The 25,025-nt window shown below is 47.3% G+C and overlaps 1 protein-coding gene across 1 annotated transcript in view; it reads right to left on the bottom strand.

Moving 5' to 3' along the window:
- LOC109886111 (bone morphogenetic protein receptor type-2) overlaps window positions 1-24,710 on the bottom strand; it is a 117,180-nt gene extending 92,470 nt beyond the window's left edge. Inside the window, exon 1 of the mRNA XM_031801720.1 lies at window positions 23,962-24,710. Coding sequence (XP_031657580.1) covers window positions 23,962-24,103 — 142 coding nt within the window. The 5' untranslated portion in view covers window positions 24,104-24,710. The remainder of the gene's footprint in view (window positions 1-23,961) is intronic.
- Between the last annotated feature and the right edge of the window lie 315 nt (window positions 24,711-25,025).

The raw sequence follows: 25,025 nt of genomic DNA, 5'->3' as shown, positions 1-25,025 counted from the left end.
TGGAGTCAGCTTGGTCGGACCAGCGTTGGACAGACCTCAGCGTGGGAGCTTCTTGTTTTAGTGTCTGTCTGTAGGCAGGGATCAACAAAATGGAGTCGTGGTCAGCTTTTCCGAAAGGGGGCGGGGCAGGGCCTTATATGCGTCGCGGAAGTTAGAGTAACAATGATCCAGGGTCTTTCCACCCCTGGTTGCGCAATCGATATGCTGATAAAATTTAGGGAGTCTTGTTTTCAGATTAGCCTTGTTAAAATCCCCAGCTACAATGAATGCAGCCTCCGGATAAATCGTTTCCAGTTTGCAGAGAGTTAAATAAAGTTCGTTCAGAGCCATCGATGTGTCTGCTTGGGGGGGTATATATACGGCTGCGATTATAATCGAAGAGAATTCTCTTGGTAGATAATGCGGTCTACATTTGATTGTGAGGAATTCTAAATCAGGTGAACAGAAGGATTTGAGTTCCTGTATGTTTCTTTCATACGCCCCCGCCCCTCTTCTTACCAGAAAGATGTTCGTTTCTGTCGGCGCGATGCGTGGAGAAACCCGCTGGCTGCACCGCTTCGGATTGCGTCTCTCCAGTTAGCCATGTTTCCGTGAAGCAGAGAACGTTACAGTCTCTGATGTCCCTCTGGAATGCTACCCTTGCTCGGATTTCATCAACCTTGTTGTCAAGAGACTGGACATTGGCAAGAAGAATGCTAGGGAGTGGTGCACGATGTGCCCGTCTCCGGAGTCTGACCAGAAGACCGCTTCGTTTCCCTCTTTTTCTGAGTCGTTTTTTTGGGTCGCTGCATGTAATCCACTCCGTTACACTGGTTGTAAGGCAGAACACAGGATCTGCATCGCGAAAAACATATTCTTGGTCGTACTGATGGTGAGTTGACGCTGATCTTATATTCAGTAGTTCTTCTCGGCTGTATGTAATGAAACCTAAGATGACCTGGGGTACTAGTGTAAGAAATAACACGTAAAAAAAACAAAAAACTGCATAGTTTCCTAGGAACGCGAAGCGAGGCGGCCATCTCTGTCGGCGCCGGAAGTTGATAACACACACACGCACACGCTATCCAACCCCTTAACACACACACATGCTATCCAACCCCTTAACACACACACACACACAGGTTTACATTGAGATGAAAGTAGGCTGTGGTAGTGGTGGCTCAGTACATCAGCCAGCCTTCTACTGTCAGAATCCAGCAACTCAGAAAGGAAAGACAGCGAGACAGGAGGAGGAGATGGAGGAGGAGACGGAGACAGAGGAGGGGGAGACGGAGACAAAGGAGGAGGAGGAGATGGAGGAGGAGGAGGAGACAGAGGAGGGGGAGACGGAGACAGAGGAGGAGATGGAGGAGGAGGAGACGGAGGAGACTGTCCTCGTGCTCCTAGACCTTAGTGCTGCTTTTGATACCATCGATCACCACATTCTTTTGGAGAGATTGGAAACCCAAATTGGTCTACACAGACATGTTCTGGCCTGGTTTAGATCTTATCTGTCGGAAAGATATCAGTTTGTCTCTGTGAATGGTTTGTCCTCTGACAAATCAACTGTAAATTTCGGTGTTCCTCAAGGTTCCGTTTTAGGACCACTATTTGTTTACTTGTTTTCACTATATATTTTACCTCTTGGGGATGTTAATCGAAAACATAATGTAAACTTTCACTGCTATGCGTATGACACACAGCTGTACATTTCAATGAAACATGGTGAAGCCCCAAAATTGCCCTCGCTAGAAGCATGTGTTTCAGACATAAGGAAGTGGATGGCTGCAAACTTTCTACTATTAAACTCGGACAAAACAGAGATGCTTGTTCTAGGTCCCAAGAAACAAAGAGATCTTCTGTTGAATATGACAATTAATCTTAATGGTTGTACAGTCGTCTCAAATAAAACTGTGAAGGACCTCGGCGTTACTCTGGACCCTGATCTCTCTTTTGAAGAACATATCAAGACCATTTCGAGGACAGCTTTTTTCCATCTACGTAACATTGCAAAAATCAGAAACTTTCTGTCCAAAAATGATGCAGAAAAATTAATCCATGCTTTTGTCACTTCTAGGTTAGACTACTGCAATGCTCTATTTTCCGGCTACCCGGATAAAGCACTAAATAAACTTCAGTTAGTGCTAAATACGGCTGCTAGAATCCTGACTAGAACCCAAAAATTTGATCATATTACTCCAGTGCTAGCCTCTCTACACTGGCTTCCTGTCAAAGCAAGGGCTGATTTCAAGGTTTTACTGCTAACCTACAAAGCATTACATGGGCTTGCTCCTACCTATCTCTCTGATTTGGTCCTGCCGTACATACCTACACGTACGCTACGGTCACAAGACGCAGGCCTCCTAATTGTCCTTAGAATTTCTAAGCAAACAGCTGGAGGCAGGGCTTTCTCCTATAGAGCTCCATTTTTATGGAACGGTCTGCCTACCCATGTCAGAGACGCAAACTCGGTCTCAACCTTTAAGTCTTTACTGAAGACTCATCTCTTCAGTGGGTCATATGATTGAGTGTAGTCTGGCCCAGGAATGGGAAGGTGAACGGAAAGGCTCTGGAGCAACGAACCGCCCTTGCTGTCTCTGCCTGGCCGGTTCCCCTCTTTCCACTGGGATTCTCTGCCTCTAACCCTATTACAGGGGCTGAGTCACTGGCTTGCTGGGGCTCTCTCATGCCGTCCCTGGAGGGGGTGCGTCACCTGAGTGGGTTGATTCACTGTTGTGGTCATCCTGTCTGGGTTGGCACCCCCCCCTTGGGTTGTGCCGTGGCGGAGATCTTTGTGGGCTATACTCAGCCTTGTCTCAGGATGGTAAGTTGGTGGTTGAAGATATCCCTCTAGTGGTGTGGGGGCTGTGCTTTGGCAAAGTGGGTGGGGTTATATCCTTCCTGTTTGGCCCTGTCCGGGGGTGTCCTCGGATGGGGCCACAGTGTCTCCTGACCCCTCCTGTCTCAGCCTCCAGTATTTATGCTGCAGTAGTTTATGTGTCGTGGGGCTGGGGTCAGTTTGTTATATCTGGAGTACTTCTCCTGTCCTATTCGGTGTCCTGTGTGAATCTAAGTGTGCGTTCTCTAATTCTCTCCTTCTCTCTTTCTTTCTCTCTCTCGGAGGACCTGAGCCCTAGGACCATGCCCCAGGACTACCTGACATGATGACTCCTTGCTGTCCCCAGTCCACCTGGCCATGCTGCTGTTCCAGTTTCAACTGACCTGAGCCCTAGGACCATGCCCCAGGACTACCTGACATGATGACTCCTTGCTGTCCCCAGTCCACCTGGCCATGCTGCTGCTCCAGTTTCAACTTCCACCTGACTGTGCTGCTGCTCCAGTTTCAACTGTTCTGCCTTATTATTATTCGACCATGCTGGTCATTTATGAACATTTGAACATCTTGGCCATGTTCTGTTATAATCTCCACCCGGCACAGCCAGAAGAGGACTGGCAACCCCACATAGCCTGGTTCCTCTCTAGGTTTCTTCCTAGGTTTTGGCCTTTCTAGGGAGTTTTTCCTAGCCACCGTGCTTCTACACCTGCATTGCTTGCTGTTTGGGGTTTTAGGCTGGGTTTCTGTACAGCACTTTGAGATATCAGCTGATGTACGAAGGGCTATATAAATACATTTGATTTGATTTGATTTGAAAATAAATAAAATTAAATAAATAAAATTTTGATTTGAGGAGACAGAGGAGGACAGAGTAGAAGATGGAGACAGAGGAGGAGGAGGAGACGGAGACAGAGGAGGAGGAGGACGGAGACGGAGACAGAGTAGGAGACGGAGACAGAGGAGGAGGAGGAGGAGGAGACGGAGACAGAGTAGGAGGAGGAGACGGAGACAGAGGAGGAGGAGGAGACAGACACAGAGGAGGAGGAGGAGGAGACGGACACAGAGGAGGAGGAGGAGACAGAGGAGGAGGAGATGGAGACAGTGAAGGAGGAGGAGACGGAGTAGGAGGAGGAGACAGAGTAGGAGGAGGAGACGGAGACAGAGGAGGAGACGGAGACAGAGTAGGAGACGGAGACAGAGAAGGAGTAGGAGACGGAGACAGAGGAGGAGGAGGAGGAGACGGACACAGAGAAGGAGACGGAGACAGAGGAGGAGGAGACGGACACAGAGTAGGAGGAGGAGACGGATACAGAGGAGGAGGAGGAGGGGGAGACGGAGACAGAGTAGGAGGAGGAGACGGAGACAGAGGGGGAGGAGGAGACAGAGACAGAGGAGGAGACGGAGACAGAGCAGGAGGAGGAGACGGAGACAGAGAAGGAGGAGGAGACAGAGGAGGAGACGGAGACAGAGGAGGAGGAGGAGACGGAGACAGAGGAGGAGGAGGAGACGGAGACAGAGGAGGAGGAGGAGACGGAGACAGAGGAGGAGGAGGAGACGGAGACAGAGGAGGAGGAGACGGACACAGAGTAGGAGGAGGAGACGGATACAGAGGAGGAGGAGGAGACGGAGACAGAGGAGGAGGAGGAGGAGACGGAGACAGAGGAGGAGACGGAGACAGAGCAGGAGGAGGAGACAGAGGAGGAGATGGAGACAGAGGAGGACACAGAGACAGAGGAGGAGGAGGAGACGGAGACAGAGGAGGAGACAGAGACAGAGGAGGAGGAGGAGACGGAGACAGAGGAGGAGGAAGAGACAGAGACAGTGGAGGAGGAGGACACGGAGACAGCGAAAGAACACCAGCCTGATGACCCTGATGAAAACCAAATACGAGCTGAATGCTTTATTCAGTAAAAAAAAGCTGAATATTCCCAGGCTGAAGCAGAGATGGTAGGAATCTGGTGAAAAGGCAGGAAAACTGCAGTCAATTGAAATCTAGAGAAACAGATCGGCAAGTCGGTGGAATCTGAAATAAGACAGCCAAGCTGATTACCAATCATAAAGAAATAAACAATATATTTACAGACTTTTATCAGGAACTTTCTACTTCAGACAGTCCTTTAGATATGCAGAAAGCAGAGGCCTTCTTTCAGAATTTCAAACCTTCCTAAACTAACAGAGGAAGACAGGAAGTGGCTCGACCACCCTATTACTTTGGAGGAATTGACCGAATGTATAAGATAAGTGGATCTGGAGGTCCTGGCTTGAGTGGTTACACGTGGTCGGTCTGCAGTTGTGAGAGTGGGAAAACTCTGGGGTTAGATGGGATACCCAGTCATTTCTATAAAAGGTTTGCAGAGCAGCTTAGCCCAGAAAGATTGAAAACACTTAACACATCGATTGACACAGCTGAACTCCCACCTATGAGTGATGCAGTAATCCCCCTAATCGTCAAACAGGGAAAGGATCCCCATGAGTGTGGGCGCTACCGTCCAATTTCTTTGATAAATTGTGATGGAAAATTGTTTCCAAAACTTCTGTCTATGAGGGTGAATAATATCATTAAGAAAATCCTAAATCCAGACCAGGTGGGATTTGTGGAAGGCAGAACTTCATCTGATAATCTTAGACTCCTGCATGTCATCTGGAAGGCTACAGAGTTGGACACTTCAGTAGCAGCCTTATCCCTAGACGCAGAGAAAGCCTTTGATAGGGTGGGCTGGGACTACCTGCATTATACTATAAATACATTAGGATTTGGACAGGGCTTTCAGAATATTACTAAACTTCTGTACAACGACCCCAAATCCAGTCGTCACTAACGGACTACGATCATGTCCATTTTCTGTAGGACGAGGCACGAAACAAGGTGACTGTCTGTCACCTCTCCTATTTATTGTAGCATTAGAACCAGTAGCCGAAGCCATTAGGCTGCATCAGTCAATCAAAGGGGTTACTATGGGAGGTAGGGAGAATAAACTACTGTTTTATGCAGACGACATATTACTATTAACGTCAGACCACCCAACTCTCCAGCCTTTACCGGACTTAATACATGCATTTTCAGAGATATCGGGCTATAAAGTAAACTGGACCAAATCTGAAGTAATGCACCTGTCAAAACAATGTCTGAGAAATGATTTCCTCAGCTGGAGGTTTCAACGGTTCCTTAAAACCGTGAGCTACCTGGGAATCACCTTAAATCCTGGTCTAGAGAACATGATTTCTGAAAACATTGACCCACTACTGAACAAAGTTCAACTCCAGTTTAAGCGCTGGGATAAACTACAGATCTCATTATGTGAGAGGATGCAGGTCATAGCTCTGAATGACGTCATCAGCATGTTACCATTGTCCATACCTGTCTATACTTTTTAAATCCATAGACAAAATGACTACGGAGTTTGTTTATTGCCGGTAAAAGGGCCAGGCTGAAACTAGCGAGATTACAGGCAACGACTGAGAAGGGAGGATTAAAACTCCCTAACATGTAATTATATCAAGAAGCCTTTATAACCACCCTAATAGGCTCTCTCTTTACTGAGAACTCTAATAGGCTCTCTCTTTACTGAGAACTCCAATAAGCTCTCTTTACTGAGAACTCTAATTGGCTCTCTCTTTACTGCGAACTCTAATTGGCTCTCTCTTTACTGAGAACTCTAATTGGCTCTCTCTTTACTGAGAACTCCAATAAGCTCTCTCTTTACTGAGAACTCTAATAGGCTCTCTCTCTTTACTGAGAACTCTAATAGGCTCTCTCTTTACTGAGAACTCTAATAGGCTCTCTCTTTACTGAACTCTAATAGGCTCTCTCTCTTTACTGAGAACTCTAATTGGCTCTCTCTTTACTGAGAACTCTAATAGATTCTCTCTTTACCCGAGAACTCTAATAGGCACTCTCTCTTTACCCAAGAACTCTAATAGGCTCTCTCTTTACTGAGAACTCTAATCAGCTCTCTCTTTACTGAGAACTCTAATAGGCGCTCTCTTTACTGAGAACTCTAATAGGCTCTCTCTTTACTGAGAACTCTAATAGGCTCTCTCTTTACCCGAGAACTCTAATCGGCTCTCTCTTTACTGAGAACACTAATAGGCTCTCTCTCTTTACCTGAGAACTCTAATAGGCTCTCTCTTTACTGAGAACTCTAATAGGCTCTCTCTTTACTGAGAACTCTAATAGGCTCTCTCTTTACCCGAGAACTCTAATCGGCTCTCTCTTTACTGAGAACACTAATAGGCTCTCTCTCTTTACCTGAGAACTCTAATAGGCTCTCTCTTTACTGAGAACTCTAATAGGCTCTCTCTTTACCCGAGAACTCTAATAGGCTCTCTCTCTTTACCCAAGAACTCTAATGGGCTCTCTCTTTACTGAGAACTCTAATCAGCTCTCTCTTTACTGAGAACTCTAATAGGCGCTCTCTTTACTGAGAACTCTAATAGGCTCTCTCTTTACTGAGAACTCTAATAGGCTCTCTCTTTACCCGAGAACTCTAATAGGCTCTCTCTTTACTGAGAACACTAATAGGCTCTCTCTCTTTACCTGAGAACTCTAATAGGCTCTCTCTTTACTGAGAACTCTAATAGGCTCTCTCTTTACCCGAGAACTGTAATTGGCCAATCTGGGTGGACATGGAGGAAGAACTTAATGCCCCATTCGGAGAATCAGATTATTTGAGTCAACAAAAAGTGGCACTGCAGAATTCAACAATGTTTCATACAAACAAAATATATGGAGTCAGATTCAAAAGAGAGAGAAATTTTCACTTTTCCTGACAAGCTCTGCTTCAATAAGGAACAAGCCTACATTGAAAATAGGGACACATGGTTTTCTGGAAAGATTGGTATAGAAAGGGGATAGGGAACATTGGTACAGATAATCAAGAAAACACCTTTACCTCTTTTGAAGAACTAAGGTCCAAGTAGAATTTACAGAAAGAACACTGAGATACAGTGCCTTGCGAAAGTATTCGGCCCCCTTGAACTTTGCGACCTTTTGCCACATTTCAGGCTTCAAACATAAAGATATAAAACTGTATTTTTTTGTGAAGAATCAACAACAAGTGGGACACAATCATGAAGTGGAACGACATTTATTGGATATTTCAAACTTTTTTAATAAATCAAAAACTGAAAAATTGGGCGTGCAAAATTATTCAGCCCCTTTACTTTCAGTGCAGCAAACTCTCTCCAGAAGTTCAGTGAGGATCTCTGAATGATCCAATGTTGACCTAAATGACTAATGATGATAAATACAATCCACCTGTGTGTAATCAAGTCTCCGTATAAATGCACCTGCACTGTGATAGTCTCAGAGGTCCGTTAAAAGCGCAGAGAGCATCATGAAGAACAAGGAACACACCAGGCAGGTCCGAGATACTGTTGTGAAGAAGTTTAAAGCCGGATTTGGATACAAAAAGATTTCCCAAGCTTTAAACATCCCAAGGAGCACTGTGCAAGCGATAATATTGAAATGGAAGGAGTATCAGACCACTGCAAATCTACCAAGACCTGGCCGTCCCTCTAAACTTTCAGCTCATACAAGGAGAAGACTGATCAGAGATGCAGCCAAGAGGCCCATGATCACTCTGGAAGAACTGCAGAGATCTACAGCTGAGGTGGGAGACTCTGTCCATAGGACAACAATCAGTCGTATATTGCACAAATCTGGCCTTTATGGAAGAGTGGCAAGAAGAAAGCCATTTCTTAAAGATATCCATAAAAAGTGTCGTTTAAAGTTTGCCACAAGCCACCTGGGAGACACACCAAACATGTGGAAGAAGGTGCTCTGGTCAGATGAAACCAAAATGGAACTTTTTGGCAACAATGCTAAATGTTATGTTTGGCGTAAAAGCAACACCCTGAACACACCATCCCCACTGTCAAACATGGTGGTGGCAGCATCATGGTTTGGGCCTGCTTTTCTTCAGCAGGGACAGGGAAGATGGTTAAAATTGATGGGAAGATGGATGGAGCCAAATACAGGACCATTCTGGAAGAAAACCTGATGGAGTCTGCAAAAGACCTGAGACTGGGATGGAGATTTGTCTTCCAACAAGACAATGATCCAAAATATAAAGCAAAATCTACAATGGAATGGTTCAAAAATAAACATATCCAGGTGTTAGAATGGCCAAGTCAAAGTCCAGACCTGAATCCAATCGAGAATCTATGGAAAGAACTGAAAACTGCTGTTCACAAATGCTCTCCATCCAACCTCACTGAGCTCGAGCTGTTTTGCAAGGAGGAATGGGAAAAAATGTCAGTCTCTCGATGTGCAAAACTGATAGAGACATACCCCAAGCGACTTACAGCTGTAATCGCAGCAAAAGGTGGCACTACAAAGTATTAACTTAAGGGGGCTGAATAATTCTGCACGCACAATTTTTCAGTTTTTGATTTGTTAAAAAAGTTTGAAATATCCAATAAATGTCGTTCCACTTCATGATTGTGTCCCACTTGTTGTTGATTCTTCACAAAAAAATACAGTTTTATATCTTTATGTTTGAAGCCTGAAATGTGGCAAAAGATCGCAAAGTTCAAGGGGGCCGAATACTTTCGCAAGGCACTGTATCTCCAGTTTATAGATTGTAATGTTTAAGGTAGGACAAAAACAACAACAAATTCCCTGTACATTCTGATACAAGTGTTAAGATAGAAATCCATAGGAACATATAGCCACCTGATAGGTGGAATTAATGCCTGGGCCTAAAGGACATATGGGAAAAAGACCTGGAGGTAACTATTGGAGAGGAGGAATGGAATAGATACTAATATAACATATGCTCCTCCCTATGAGAGATGTCCGGTCCAAGCTGATTCAATGGACTCCGAGGTTGAACAGAATAGGTTTGAATGAATCCAGTCTATGCTGGAGTTGTCAGGCACGTACAGGTGACATGATATATGTTCTGTGACTGTCTAAGCTTGGATACCTTTTGGCGGAAGGTAATGGAAAAGATTGGGGATATACCTGGGTACCACAATACCTGCAAATCCTGGTTTTTCCATTACTGAATATCACTAACGATATTGATAGACTGAAAAGCTCATGTTTAAACTGGCTAAAAGTTGCTCTAATCACAGCCAGTCATATTGAGACACTGGAGGGAGGAGGACAGCAAAAAGAGTCATATAGAGATGGACAGCCAAAAGAGTCATATTGAGACACTGGAGGGAGGAGGACAGCCAAAAGAGTCATATAGAATGGACAGCCAAAAGAGTCATATTGAGACTCTGGAGGGAGGAGGACAGCCAAAAGAGTCATATTGAGACACTGGAGGGAGGAGGACAGCCAAAAGAGTCATATTGAGACACTGGAGGGAGGAGGACAGCCAAAAGAGTCATATTGAGACACTGGAGGGAGGAGGACAGCCAAAAGAGTCATATTGAGACACTGGAGGGAGGAGGACAGCCAAAAGAGTCATATTGAGACACTGGAGGGAGGAGGACAGCCAAAAGAGTCATATTGAGACACTGGAGGGAGGAGGACAGCCAAAAGAGTCATATTGAGACTCTGGAGGGAGGAGGACAGCCAAAAGAGTCATATTGAGACACTGGAGCGAGGAGGACAGCCAAAAGAGTCATATTGAGACACTGGAGGGAGGAGGACAGCCAAAAGAGTCATATTGAGACACTGGAGGGAGGAGGACAGCCAAAAGAGTCATATTGAGACACTGGAGGGAGGAGGACAGCCAAAAGAGTCATATTGAGACACTGGAGGGAGGAGGACAGCCAAAAGAGTCATATTGAGACACTGGAGGCAGGAGGACAGCCAAAAGAGTCACATTGAGACACTGGAGGGAGGAGGACAGCCAAAAGAGTCATATTGAGACACTGGAGGGAGGAGGACAGCCAAAAGAGTCATATTGAGACACTGGAGGTAGGAGGACAGCCAAAAGAGTCATATTGAGACACTGGAGGGAGGAGGACAGCTAAAAGAGTCATATTGAAAAGAGTGACTGGCTGGGCGTGTCCAGGTGGCCCAGCTACCCATTGAAAAGAGTGGCTGGCTGGGCGTGTCCGGGTGGCCCAGCTACCCATTGGAAAGAGTGGCTGGCTTGGCGTGTCTGTGCGGCCCAGCTACCCATTGAAAAGAGTGGCTGGCTGGGCGTGTCTGTGCGGACCAGCTACCCATTGAAAAGAGTGGCTGGGTTTGTCCCGGCTTCGACTGGCACTGTATATTAATGTCTGCCAAGTTATTGTTTAGTGCTAAATGTAACTCAATTGCATTGTTATATCGTGAAAGGAAGCAAAAACTATCATTACAAAAAAAAAGAAAAATTAAGAAATAGAGACCGGAATATTACTGAACAAAAATATAAACTCAACATGTAATGTGTTGGTCCCATGTTTCATGAGCTGAAATAAAAGATCCCACAAATGTTCAATGAGCACAAAAAGCTTATTTCAGTCAAATTTCGGGCACAAATTTCTTTACATCTCAGTTAGTCAGCATTTCTCATTTGCCAAGATAATCCAGGTGTGGCATATCAAGAAGCTGATTAAACAGCATGATCATTACACAGGTGCACCTTGTGTTGGGGACAATAAAAGGCCACTCTAAAATATGCCTTTTTGTAACACAACACAACGCCACAGATGTCTCAAGTTGAGGGAGCGTGCAATTGGCATGCTGGCTGCAGGAACGTCCAGCAGAGCTGTTGCCAGAGAATTGAATCTTCATTTATCTACCATAAGCCGCCTCCAATGTCATTTTAGAGAATTTGACAGTACGTCTAATAGGCCTGACAACTGCAGACCGACCACGTGTAACCACTCAAGCCAGGACCTCCAGATCCGGCTTCTTCACCTGCAGGAGTGTCTGAGACCAACCATCCGGACAGTTGATGAAACTGTGGGATGGTCTGAGACCAGCCACCAGGACAGCTGATGAAACTGTGGGATTGTCTGAGACCAACCACCTGGACAACTGATGAAACTGCAGGATTGTCTGAGACCAACCACCTGGACAGCTGATGAAACTGTGGGATCGTCTGAGACCAGCCACCTGGACAGCTGATGAAACTGTGGGATTGTCTGAGACCAACCACCTGGACAGCTGATGAAACTGTGGGATCGTCTGAGACCAGCCACCTGGACAGCTGATGAAACTGTGGGATCGTCTGAGACCAGCCACCTGGACAGCTGATGAAACTGTGGGATCGTCTGAGACCAGCCACCTGGACAGCTGATGAAACTGTGGGATTGTCTGAGACCAACCACCTGGACAGCTGATGAAACTGTGGGATTGTCTGAGACCAACCATCCAGACAGCTGATGAAACTGTGGGATCGTCTGAGACCAACCATCCAGACAGCTGATGAAACTGTGGGATTGTCTGAGACCAACCACCTGGACAGCTGATGAAACTGTGGGATTGTCTGAGACCAACCACCCGGACAGCTGATGAAACTGTGGGATCGTCTGAGACCAGCCACCCAAACAGCTGATGAAACTGTGGGATCGTCTGAGACCAGCCACCCAAACAGCTGATGAAACTGTGGGATTGTCTGAGACCAGCCACCCAGACAGCTGATGAAACTGTGGGATCGTCTGAGACCAGCCACCCAGACAGCTGATGAAACTGTGGGATCGTCTGAGACCAACCATCCAGACAGCTGATGAAACTGTGGGATCGTCTGAGACCAGCCACCCAGACAGCTGATGAAACTGTGGGATTGTCTGAGACCAGCCACCCAGACAGCTGATGAAACTGTGGGATCGTCTGAGACCAGCCACCCAGACAGCTGATGAAACTGTGGGATTGTCTGAGACCAGCCACCCGGACAGCTGATGAAACTGTGGGATTGTCTGAGACCAGCCACCCAGACAGCTGATGAAACTGTGGGATTGTCTGAGACCAGCCACCTGGACAGTTGATGAAACTGTGGGATTGTCTGAGACCAACCACCTGGACAGCCGATGAAACTGTGGGATTGTCTGAGACCAGCCACCTGGACAGCTGATGAAACTGTGGGATTGTCTGAGACCAGCCACCCAGACAGCTGATGAAACTGTGGGATCGTCTGAGACCAGCCACCCAGACAGCTGATGAAACTGTGGGATCGTCTGAGACCAGCCACCAAGATGGCTGATGAAACTGTGGGATCGTCTGAGACCAGCCACCCAAACAGCTGATGAAACTGTGGGATTGTCTGAGACCAGCCACCCAGACAGCTGATGAAACTGTGGGATCGTCTGAGACCAGCCACCCAGACAGCTGATAAAACTGTGGGTTTACACAAGCAAAGCATTTCTGCACAAACTGTCAGAAACCGTCTCAGGGAAACTGGGTACTCGTCGTCCTCACCAGGGTCTTGACCTGACTGCAGTTCGGTGTCGTAACTGACTTCAGTGGGCAAATGCTCACCTTCGATGGCCACTGGCACGCTGGAGAAGTGTGCTCTTCACAGATGATTCCCTGTTTGTACCGGGCAGAACTGTACCAGGCAGACAGCGTGTAATGGGTCGTGTGGGCGAGCGTTTTGCTGATGTCAACGTTGTGAACAGAGTGCTCCATGGTGGTGGTGGGGTTATGGTATGGACAGGCATAAGCTACAGACAACACACACACTTTTATCAATGGTAATTTGAAAGCACAGAGACACCATGGCGAGATCCTGAGGCCCATTGTTGTGCCATTACCTCATGTTTCAGCATGATAATACACGGCCCCATGTCGTAAGGATCTGGACACAATTCCTGGAAGTTGAAAATGTCCCAGTTCTTCCATGGCCTGCATACTCACCAGAAACTCATTGAGTGTAGTTGGGATGCTCTGGATCGACGTGTATGACAGCGTGTTCCAGTTCCTGCCAATATCAAGCAACTTCAAACAGCCATTGAAGAGGAATGGGACAACATTCCACAGGCCACAATCAACAGCTGGATCAACTCTATGCGAAGGAGATGTGTCACCCTGCATCAGGCAAACGGTGGTCACACCAGAAACTGACTGGTTTCCATGAGGTAAATGGTGGTCACATCAGATACTGACTGGTTTCCATGAGGTAAATGGTGGTCACACCAGATACTGACTGGTTTCCATGAGGTAAATGGTGGTCACACCAGATACTGACTGGTTTCCATGAGGTAAATGGTGGTCACACCAGATACTGACTGGTTTCCATGAGGTAAATGGTGGTCACACCAGATACTGACTGGTTTCCATGAGGTAAATGGTGGTCACATCAGATACTGACTGGTTTCCATGAGGTAAATGGTGGTCACACCAGATACTGACTGGGATTTTGACCTTTTTTCACTTTATACCCCTATTTTCTCCCCAATTTCATGTTATCCAATTGGTAGTTACAGTCTTGTCCCATCACTGCAACTCCAGTAAGGACTCGGGAGAGGCGAAGGTCGAGAACCATGCGTCCTCCGAAACACGGCCCTGCCAAGCCGCACTGCTTCTTGACACACTTCTCGCCTAACCCAGAAGCCAGCCGCACCAATGTGTTGGAGGAAACACTGTACACCTGGCGACCGAATTCAGCTTTCAGGTGCCCGGCCTGTCACAAAGAGTCGCTAGAGTGCGATGGGACAAGGCAATACCAGCCGGCCAAACCATCCCCTAACCCGGACGACGCTGGGCCAATTGTGCGTCACCTCATGGGTCTTCTGGTCACGGCCAGCTGTGACACAGCCTGGGATCGAACCCAGGTCTGTCTGTAGTGACACCTCTAGCTATGAGATGCAGTACCTTAGATCGCTGTGACACAGCCTGGGATCGAACCCGGGTCTGTCTGTAGTGACGCCTCTAGCTATGAGATGCAGTGCCTTAGACCGCTGTGACAGCCTGGGATCGAACCCAGGTCTGTCTGTAGTGACACCTCTAGCTATGAGCTATTATGTAACATAGCTCTAATATGGTTGGATACATATTACAATTATATACATATTACATCTGTATACATATTACAACTATATACAGTTGAAGTCAGAAGTTACACCTTAGCCAAATACATTTAAACTCAGTTTTCAGTGAGTTTAACTCAGTGATCAGTTAGGATCACCACTTTATTTTAAGAATGTGAAATGTCAGGTCTTCCAGCGTTTCAGGAATCACAGAAATATGTCTCCAAGTGGAAGCAGAAAGTTCTTATTGGTTATAAGAAATGATAGCGAATACATTGTGAAAATAAAGTAAAGATTAACGCCAGAAGAATCAAAATAGCAAAGTTGGTTCGAAGCTCACAAAACGGAGGCCTCGAGGATGGCGCCTTCTTAAATCACCATGGAGATGGGAATGCTGGACTTCTCGTCTGAAGACAGTCAGTCAGACAGGTTTAATACATCTACTAGGGCTGTGAACGTGAAAACGTTTAAACAAAGTTGGGATCTTCAACATGCAGAAAAATCCTAACCGAAACACAAAATTCAAAATCACAGTGCAGTTATCACAAAACACAGGAAATAATGTGTTACAGCCTAACTCAACGATAGGCTATGAAAGGCCCGGAGGAAGTTGTGTAATTTAAAGACAGACTCAGCAGGAAGAAGTAAGACAGTAAACACCATAGTGGGTCAATTTCTACAACAACTAAAAGTTTTGACAAGTGAGGCTAAACTTCTGCTCTGTTTTTAGATGTCCTGTCCACTGTGAACAGTGTGAAGCCAACCCATAGACATGTTTAGATGTCCTGTCCACTGTGAACAGTGTGAAGCCAACCCATAGACATGTTTAGATGTCCTGTCCACTGTGAACAGTGTGAAGCCAACCCATAGACATGTTTAGATGTCCTGTCCACTGTGAACAGTGTGAAGCCAACCCATAGACATGTTTAGATGTCCTGTCCACTGTGAACAGTGTGAAGCCAACCCATAGACATGTTTAGATGTCCTGTCCACTGTGAACAGTGTGAAGCCAACCCATAGACATGTTTAGATGTCCTGTCCACTGTGAACAGTGTGAAGCCAACCCATAGACATGTTTAGATGTCCTGTCCACTGTGAACAGTGTGAAGCCAACCCATAGACATGTTTAGATGTCCTGTCCACTGTGAACAGTGTGAAGCCAACCCATAGACATGTTTAGATGTCCTGTCCACTGTGAACAGTGTGAAGCCAACCCATAGACATGTTTAGATGTCCTGTCCACTGTGAACAGTGTGAAGCCAACCCATAGACATGTTTAGATGTCCTGTCCACTGTGAACAGTGTGAAGCCAACCCATAGACATGTTTAGATGTCCTGTCCACTGTGAACAGTGTGAAGCCAACCCATAGACATGTTTAGATGTCCTGTCCACTGTGAACAGTGTGAAGCCAACCCATAGACATGTTTAGATGTCCTGTCCACTGTGAACAGTGTGAAGCCAACCCATAGACATGTTTAGATGTCCTGTCTACTGTGAACAGTGTGAAGCCAACCCATACACATGTTTAGATGTCCTGTCCACTGTGAACAGTGTGAAGCCAACCCATAGACATGTTTAGATGTCCTGTCTACTGTGAACCGTGTGAAGCCAACCCATAGACATGTTTAGATGTCCTGTCTACTGTGAACAGTGTGAAGCCAACCCATAGACATGTTTAGATGTCCTGTCCACTGTGAACCGTGTGAAGCCAACCCATAGACATGTTTAGATGTCCTGTCCACTGTGAACAGTGTGAAGCCAACCCATAGACATGTTTAGATGTCCTGTCCACTGTGAACCGTGTGAAGCCAACCCATAGACATGTTTAGATGTCCTGTCCACTGTGAACAGTGTGAAGCCAACCCATAGACATGTTTAGATGTCCTGTCCACTGTGAACTGTGTGAAGCCAACCCATAGACATGTTTAGATGTCCTGTCTACTGTGAACCGTGTGAAGCCAACCCATAGACATGTTTAGATGTCCTGTCTACTGTGAACCGTGTGAAGCCAACCCATAGACATGTTTAGATGTCCTGTCTACTGTGAACCGTGTGAAGCCAACCCATAGACATGTTTAGATGTCCTGTCCACTGTGAACTGTGTGAAGCCAACCCATAGACATGTTTAGATGTCCTGTCTACTGTGAACCGTGTGAAGCCAACCCATAGACATGTTTAGATGTCCTGTCTACTGTGAACCGTGTGAAGCCAACCCATAGACATGTTTAGATGTCCTGTCTACTGTGAACCGTGTGAAGCCAACCCATAGACATGTTTAGATGTCCTGTCTACTGTGAACCGTGTGAAGCCAACCCATAGACATGTTTAGATGTCCTGTCTACTGTGAACAGTGTGAAGCCAACCCATAGACATGTTTAGATGTCCTGTCCACTGTGAACAGTGTGAAGCCAACCCATAGACATGTTTAGATGTCCTGTCCACTGTGAACTGTGTGAAGCCAACCCATAGACATGTTTAGATGTCCTGTCCACTGTGAACAGTGTGAAGCCAACCCATAGACATGTTTAGATGTCCTGTCTACTGTGAACTGTGTGAAGCCAACCCATAGACATGTTTAGATGTCCTGTCCACTGTGAACAGTGTGAAGCCAACCCATAGACATGTTTAGATGTCCTGTCCACTGTGAACCGTGTGAAGCCAACCCATAGACATGTTTAGATGTCCTGTCCACTGTGAACAGTGTGAAGCCAACCCATAGACATGTTTAGATGTCCTGTCCACTGTGAACAGTGTGAAGCCAACCCATAGACATGTTTAGATGTCCTGTCCACTGTGAACAGTGTGAAGCCAACCCATAGACATGTTTAGATGTCCTGTCCACTGTGAACAGTGTGAAGCCAACCCATACACATGTTTAGATGTCCTGTCTACTGTGAACTGTGTGAAGCCAACCCATAGACATGTTTAGATGTCCTGTCCACTGTGAACAGTGTGAAGCCAACCCATAGACATGTTTAGATGTCCTGTCTACTGTGAACTGTGTGAAGCCAACCCATAGACATGTTTAGATGTCCTGTCTACTGTGAACCGTGTGAAGCCAACCCATAGACATGTTTAGATGTCCTGTCTACTGTGAACTGTGTGAAGCCAACCCATAGACATGTTTAGATGTCCTGTCCACTGTGAACAGTGTGAAGCCAACCCATAGACATGTTTAGATGTCCTGTCTACTGTGAACTGTGTGAAGCCAACCCATAGACATGTTTTGATGTCCTGTCCACTGTGAACAGTGTGAAGCCAACCCATAGACATGTTTAGATGTCCTGTCTACTGTGAACCGTGTGAAGCCAACCCATACACATGTTTAGATGTCCTGTCTACTGTGAACAGTGTGAAGCCAACCCATAGACATGTTTAGATGTCCTGTCTACTGTGAACAGTGTGAAGCCAACCCATAGACATGTTTAGATGTCCTGTCTACTGTGAACCGTGTGAAGCCAACCCATAGACATGTTTAGATGTCCTGTCTACTGTGAACTGTGTGAAGCCAACCCATAGACATGTTTAGATGTCCTGTCTACTGTGAACTGTGTGAAGCCAACCCATAGACATGTTTAGATGTCCTGTCCACTGTGAACCGTGTGACCCAGACCGTTACTGAGACCCAGACCGTTACTGAGACCCAGACCGTTACTGTGACCCAGACCGTTACTGTGACCCAGACCGTTACTGTGACCCAGACCGTTACTGAGACCCAAACCGTTGCTGAGACCCAAACCGTTGCTGAGACCCAGACCGTTGCTGAGACCCAAACCGTTGCTGAGACCCAAACCGTTGCTGAGACCGTTGCTGAGACCGTTGCTGTGACCGTTGCTGAGACCCAAATCGTTGCTGAGACCGTTGCTGTGACCCAGACCATTGCTGAGACCCAAACCGTTGCTGAGACCGTTGCTAAGACCCAAACCTTGCTGAGACCGTTGCTGTGACCCAGACCGTTGCTGAAACCCAAACCGTTGCTGAGACCGTTGCTGAGACCCAGACCGTTGCTGAGACCCAAACCGTTGCTGAGACCGTTGCTGAGACCCAAACCGTTGCTGAGACCCAAACCGTTGCTGAGACCGTTGCTGAGACCCAGACCGTTGCTGAGACCCAAACCGTTGCTGAGACCGTTGCTGAGACCGTTGCTGTGACCGTTGCTGTGACCGTTGCTGAGACCGTTGCTGAGACCGTTGCTGTGACCGTTGCTGAGACCGTTGCTGAGACCCAAACCGTTGCTGAGACCGTTGCTGAGACCATTGCTGTGACCGTTGCTGTGACCGTTGCTGTGACCGTTGCTGAGACCGTTTCTGAGACCGTTGCTGAGACCCAAACCGTTGCTGAGACCGTTGCTGAGACCCAAACCGTTGCTGTGACCGTTGCTGTGACCATTGCTGAGACCGTTGCTGAGACCGTTGCTGTGACCGTTGCTGTGACCGTTGCTGAGACCCAAACCGTTGCTGAGACCCAAACCGTTGCTGAGACCCAAACCGTTGCTGAGACCCAAACCGTTACTGAGACCCAGACCGTTACTGTGACCCAGACCGTTACTGTGACCCAGACCGTTACTGTGACCCAGACCGTTACTGAGACCCAAACCGTTGCTGAGACCCAAACCGTTGCTGAGACCCAGACCGTTGCTGAGACCCAAACCGTTGCTGAGACCCAAACCGTTGCTGAGACCGTTGCTGAGACCGTTGCTGTGACCGTTGCTGAGACCCAAACCGTTGCTGAGACCGTTGCTGTGACCCAGACCGTTGCTGAGACCCAAACCGTTGCTGAGACCGTTGCTGAGACCCAAACCTTGCTGAGACCGTTGCTGTGACCCAGACCGTTGCTGAGACCCAGACCGTTGCTGAGACCCAAACCGTTGCTGAGACCGTTGCTGAGACTCAAACCGTTGCTGAGACCGTTGCTGAGACCCAAACCGTTGCTGAGACCGTTGCTGTGACCCAGACCGTTGCTGAGACCCAAACCGTTGCTGAGACCGTTGCTGAGACCCAGACCGTTGCTGAGACCCAGACCGTTGCTGAGACCCAAACCGTTGCTGAGACCGTTGCTGAGACCGTTGCTGTGACCGTTGCTGTGACCGTTGCTGTGACCGTTGCTGAGACCGTTGCTGAGACCGTTGCTGAGACCGTTGCTGTGACCGTTGCTGAGACCGTTGCTGAGACCCAAACCGTTGCTGAGACCGTTGCTGAGACCATTGCTGTGACCGTTGCTGTGACCGTTGCTGTGACCGTTGCTGTGACCGTTGCTGAGACCGTTTCTGAGACCGTTGCTGAGACCCAAACCGTTGCTGAGACCGTTGCTGAGACCCAAACCGTTGCTGTGACCGTTGCTGTGACCGTTGCTGAGACCGTTGCTGAGACCGTTGCTGAGACCGTTGCTGTGACCGTTGCTGAGACCCAAACCGTTGCTGAGACCCAAACCGTTGCTGAGACCGTTGCTGTGACCGTTGCTGAGACCCAGACCGTTGCTGAGACCGTTGATGTGACCCAGACCGTTGCTGAGACCGTTGCTGAGACCGTTGCTGTGACCCAGACCGTTGCTGTGACCCAGACCGTTGCTGTGACCCAGACCGTTGCTGAGACCGTTGCTGTGACCCAGACCTTTGCTGAGACCGTTGCTGAGACCCAAACCTTTGCTGAGACCGTTACTGAGACCGTTGCTGAGACCCAAACCGTTGCTGAGACTGTTGCTGAGACCGTTGCTGAGACCCAGACCGTTGCTGAGACCCATACCGTTGCTGAGACCCAGACCGTTGCTGAGACCGTTGCTGTGACCGTTGCTGAGACCGTTGCTGTGACCGTTGCTGAGACCCAGACCGTTGCTGTGACCGTTGCTGAGACCCAGACCGTTGCTGTGACCGTTGCTGAGACCCAGACCGTTGCTGAGACCCATACCGTTGCTGAGACCCAGACCGTTGCTGAGACCGTTGCTGTGACCGTTGCTGTGACCGTTGCTGAGACCGTTGCTGTGACCGTTGCTGAGACCCAGACCGTTGCTGTGACCGTTGCTGAGACCCAGACCGTTGCTGTGACCATTGCTGAGACCCAGACCGTTGCTGAGACCCAGACCGTTGCTGAGACCCATACCGTTGCTGAGACCGTTGCTGTGACCGTTGCTGTGACCGTTGCTGAGACCGTTGCTGTGACCGTTGCTGAGACCCAGACCGTTGCTGTGACCGTTGCTGAGACCCAGACCGTTGCTGTGACCGTTGCTGAGATCCGAGACCGTTGCTGTCAGCAGCATTGTGAATTAAAATATGAATTATATTAAATTATAAATTATGATTTTATTTCTCGACGTTTTAACAGAAAGACGATTTAAACATGCCTAACATTTACAAAAATGTGGTCCTTTCCCTTTTCCCTTCATAGGGAACAACAAAGGGGAAATGATATGGTGCCATTTGGGATAATCTGGTCAAAAGTAGTGCACTATATAGGGAGTAGGTGGCCATTTTGGACTCCGACCCCATTCCATCTCCTCTCTTGGCATGTCGTCTGGAGTTTTACTGCTCTACCTCATCAGCTACTATCAGGAGGCCACCATTTCGTCATGGAGAGACCATCCCAAATATTGCTGATATGGTTTGTTTTGGAGTTGCTGTGGGGTTCTGGTATGCTGCTGATAGAGGAAGAAAACACTTTTCCACCGCATTAAATTGCCCCGTCACCATTTTCTCAGTGACGGGGGGAGAAACTGTCAAGAAGAGAAAATGGTGTCAACAGCCTGTGGAACAGAGTGATAAATGATCATATTCAACATGGCTGACATTCTCAGCTTTAGCTTATCCTTTAGACCAGGGGTATTCAACCGTTACCCAACAAGGCAGGGCGTATTCAACCGTTACCCTACGAGGCAGGGGTATGCACCCACCTGGTGTCCCAGGTCTAAATCAGTCCCTGATTGGAGGGGAATCACCCACCTGGTGTCCCAGGTCTAAATCAGTCCCTGATTAGAGGGGAATCACCCACCTGGTGTCCCAGGTCTAAATCAGTCCCTGATTGGAGGGAAATCACCCACCTGGTGTCCCAGGTCTAAATCAGTCCCTGATTAGAGGGGAATCACGCACCTGGTATCCCCGGTCTAAATCAGTCCCCGATTAGAGGGGAATCACCCACCTGGTGTCCCAGGTCTAAATCAGGCCTTGATTAGAGGAACAATGAAAACAACACAGTGGAACTGGCTGTGAGGTCCAGAGGGTGCCATTGGCCATTGGGTTCTGGTTAAAAGTTGTGCACTATATAGGGGATAGGGTGCCATTGGCCATTGGGTTCTGGTTAAAAGTTGTGCACTATATAGGGGATAGGGTGCCATTGGCCATTGGGTTCTGGTTAAAAGTTGTGCACTATATAGGGGATAGGGTGCCATTGGCCATTGGGTTCTGGTTAAAAGAAGTGCACTATATAGGGGATAGGGTGCCATTGGGTTCTGGTTAAAAGTAGTGCACTATATTTAACTAGGCAAGTCAGTTAAGAACTAATTCTTATTTACAATGACGGCCTACACCGGCCAAACCCGGACGTCGCCGGGCCAATTGTGCGCCGCCCTATGGGACTCCCAATCACAGTGGGTTGTGATACAGCCTGGAATGGAACCGGGGCCTTAGACTGCTGTGATACAGACTGGAATGGAACCAGGGCCTTAGACCGCTGGGATACAGACTGGAATGGAACCAGGGTCTTAGACCGCTGTGATACAGACTGGAATGGAACCAGGGCCTTAGAACCAGGGTCTTAGACCGCTGTGATATAGACTGGAATGGAACCAGGGCCTTAGAACCAGGGTCTTAGACTGCTGTGATACAGACTGGAATGGAACCAGGGCCTTAAAACCAGGGTCTTAGACCGCTGTGATACAGACTGGAATGGAACCAGGGTCTTAGACTGCTGGGATGCAGCCTGGAATAGAACCAGGGTCTTAGAACCAGGGTCTTAGACCGCTGGGATGCAGCCTGGAATGGAACCGGGGCCTTAGAACCAGGGTCTTAGACCGCTGGGATGCAAACTGGAATGGAACCGGGACCTTAGAACCAGGGCTTTAGAATCAGGGCCTTAGACCCTGGTGATACAGCCTGGAATGGAACCAGGGTCTTAGAACCAAGGCCTTAGACCACTGTGATACAGACTGGAATGGAACCAGGGCCTTAGACTGCTGTGATACAGACTGGAATGGAACCAGGGCCTTAGACTGCTGTGATACAGCCTGGAATGGAACCAGGGTCTTAGAACCGGGGCCTTAGACTGCTGTGATACAGACTGGAATGGAACCAGGGTCTTAGAACCAAGGCTTTAGACCACTGTGATACAGACTGGAATGGAACCAGGGCCTTAGACTGCTGTGATACAGCCTGGAATGGAACCAGGGCCTTAGACTGCTGTGATACAGCCTGGAATGGAACCAGGGCCTTAGACCGCTGGGCCACTCGGGAGCCATGTCAAGGCTGAACACTAAATGTGTAGAATTAGAGCTTCCTGAATCCTCTCGACTCTCAGAAGTAAAAAAAAAAAATTCTTTACCATCATGGTAGTAAGTTGGACGACATTTGAATGTTCTCTGAGGAGGCTCCTGACAGCAGATAGGCCTCCAGCACTTTCAACCAAAGCGGCACTAGCATCTCGGGTAGATCAGAGCCTTTTCTGAATATCCGATCTCAGTATGGCCTATAATACCAGGCTTTCACCATCCATCAGATCAATAACCTATCAATAGACCCCATGTATGGATGACAGGCTAGCATTGTTGCTGTGGCTTGCCAATATCATATTCTCAGAGCCGGTGTAATGTCTTGACTTGAGATGACATGGCTAGCCATTCATTCACAGGTCATGGTCAACAGATCCCATTAATAAAAGCAGACACATTGTGAAATTGCAGTAATAGTGTATATACTGTACTCTATACCATCTACTGCATCTTGCCTATGCCGTTCTGTACCATCACTCATTCATATATCTGTATGTACATATTCTTCATCCCTTTACACTTGTGTGTATAAGGTAGTAGTTGTGGAATTGTTAGCTAGATTACTCGTTGGTTATTACTGCATTGTCAGAACTAGAAGCACAAGCATTTCGCTACACTCGCATTAACATCTGCTCACCATGTGTATGTGAAAAATAAAATGTGATTTGATTTACTAACTAGGGCTAGTTAGCTATAGGAAGGGGAACTCAAAATCTATTTTCCAATTACATCATATGGAAATGAATTAGTGTGCATGTATATTTATTTAATCGATTTGAATAAACTAGCTGGGTAAATGGAGGTGAAGGAGACTTACCAGTAACAGGACTGAGGAGCAGGATGATGTATAGCCCCAGTGACAGCGCCGACATTGGGCACAGGACTGCCATGGCTGGTGGGGTCATTTGGGACGGGCGGTTTCTCCAAAAACTCCGTAAACTAATGTTAAACGAATACATTCGCCCGGACTATCAAATCCAACATAATCCAAATAAAATAGGACGGGATGATTAAAATGTTTCCCAGCTTTAATAGTTGATATTGACGAGGAACTTAACTAGATAATTACCTAACCGTGATTGTCCAATAGAAGGTCCCCAGGCAGTGCAACAACAAATACAATCTAATTTCAGCTAGTAAAATAGCTACCGTTGTCTGTATACTTTCTTATCACCTAACTAGCTACCTTATTCTTATTAAATTGCCTAAACGTTGTAGGGTTTTAATCGACATGGAGTCTCCACTGTAAGTTAACTGTGCTACATATTGAGTTGTCATCGCATTCAACGAGAAAAATCAGATTTTAATGCAGCTACAGTAACCTCACGTTTCCTAGTGGCCGACTGGACAAGACAAATCTTTTGGCTGGGTGGCACTGTCATACGGCTTTTCTGGCGATCTAAGCAGGCATATTCTACTAGCAAGCTGATAAAACTGTTATCACAAAATTGATGATCCTACTTGTTTTCCCCAAAAATATATATATTCCCGATCAAATCCGCTTGGTATCCATCCATAATGGACAAGTTGTGTTCTGCCTGTTGGAAATGTGTCCATACTGTAAAACCAGGCTGACAAGTCGGGTGGGCAGGGAAGCCCCTCGCCACGGCACACGGAACAGGGAGGGCCGGCTGGGGGTGGGGTCGGACCGGGAAGACATGTTTCCATTTGCGGAGGTTTTCCAGACAGACGAGCAATGGACAGAGGGGTTCGCCTGAGCATGATCAGTACAAACACCTTTTGGAGCGTTGCAGATAGATATGTATGCAGCCATAATATGTAGATTACCATAACATGTATACAGTTGTAATGTGTATACAGCCATAATATATACAGTTGTAATGTGTATACAGCCATAATATATACAGTTGTAATGTGTAT

Source organism: Oncorhynchus kisutch, linkage group LG2 (genome assembly GCF_002021735.2).
Source record: "Oncorhynchus kisutch isolate 150728-3 linkage group LG2, Okis_V2, whole genome shotgun sequence".
Classification (NCBI taxonomy): Eukaryota; Metazoa; Chordata; class Actinopteri; order Salmoniformes; family Salmonidae; genus Oncorhynchus; species Oncorhynchus kisutch.
This window is presented reverse-complemented; position numbering and strand designations above follow the sequence as displayed.